This window comes from Populus alba, chromosome 1 (assembly GCF_005239225.2).
Source record: "Populus alba chromosome 1, ASM523922v2, whole genome shotgun sequence".
NCBI classification, from domain to species: domain Eukaryota; kingdom Viridiplantae; phylum Streptophyta; class Magnoliopsida; order Malpighiales; family Salicaceae; genus Populus; species Populus alba.
In genome coordinates, this window is record NC_133284.1 from 41,263,442 (window position 1) to 41,264,827 (window position 1,386).

Here is a 1,386-nt window from a genome sequence, read left to right on the forward strand (position 1 = left end):
TCTTTTTATTAGATGATCTACGTGTATGATAATTAGAATATGTTTGACAGTGTGGTAGCGGTTGCTTTTCAAATAACTTTTTATGCTGAAATGCATGCTAATGATTTTTTTTTATTTTTTAAAAATTATTTTTTATATCAGCACATCAAAACGATCTAAAATATATAAATTATATTAAATTTTAACAAAATAAATAAATTTATAAGAAACAAGATTTTAACCTATTCCCAAACGATTTCTTAGTGGACTAAAATCTTGATTTCCTGGATGTTATATGCCCCTAATGAAAGGTATTTTAGTAATGTTATTTGTAATACACGACACGATCGCACATCTCTGTCCATCGCAGTTTCTCTATGGTCTATATAAAGAGAGGTGTACTTGCTGGGTTTTGACACACCAACCGAGGAACCACCAGCCCCTCCTAACTCTTCCTCTTCTTCTTCCTCCTCTCCTTCAAGATTAAAAAAAGAAAAGATGAACCGAGCTAAGCATCCAAACCTACGAGGCCTGAGTAAGCTAACAGAGTCTCGGATTCTAAAGAAAATAACCCAATTCCTACTCTCAGTTTCAGTGTTTTCCTTGCTTTTATCTAATTATTCCTCTGGTCCTTCTTTCCTTCATTCCTTGTACTTCTACTTGTCTACAGTTCCTGTCCAGTTGTTTACCCATACCTTAGACAAGAACTGCATCTTCCTCCTCTGCAATGGACTCCTAGTTTTCCTCGCTAAATACTCGGGTTTGGCCAGTTCTTCATCGAAGAGCCCCACTATTGATGATCATCACTCTTTCAAGACGTATGGAGATGCCACATCGGAGTCTAGAATGCCAGTGCTGCCGGGGGATGGATCAGGTTTGGTGGAGAATGTTGATGGTTTCCTGCAAGAAAACATTGCTGCTACGAAAGAAGATGGGTTCGTGAATGATAATGATCACGGACGAACAGAAGATAGAGAAATTGAGGTGCTCATCGTGGAAGATCAAGAAGAAAAAGATGATGATCACAAAGGAGATGGAGGAATTGGGTTCTTGATTATTGGGAAAGAAGGAGACCATGGAAGTGAACTCTCTCTTCAAGGACATGAGGAGGTAGAGCCCTTGAATGATGAGGAATTCCATGCCACTACTCAAGCAGAATATTATGTCGACGATGGTGAAGAAAATGGAGTGCTGAGTACACAAGAGTTGAACGAGAAGTTTGAAGAATTCATTAGAAAGACGAGAGAAGAGATAAGAACTGAAGCTCAACAACAATATCTAGTCTTGGCTAATTAATTCATATTATCAGCCAATTATCATGTTTGTAAACGATGTATAATTGTCTCGTTCTGTTTAATACAGACAGCCTTATTAATCACATTAATCTATACAGTTTGTCCTCTTCCT

The 1,386-nt window shown here is 37.6% G+C and overlaps 1 protein-coding gene across 1 annotated transcript; it reads left to right on the forward strand.

Annotated features, from left to right (window-relative positions):
• The first annotated feature begins 383 nt into the window (after positions 1–383).
• Positions 384–1,386, forward strand: LOC118056890 (uncharacterized). The gene has a single exon (XM_035069309.2). It carries the CDS (start codon positions 478–480, stop codon positions 1,273–1,275), a length of 798 nt encoding a protein of 265 aa, XP_034925200.1. The 5' UTR covers positions 384–477; the 3' UTR covers positions 1,276–1,386.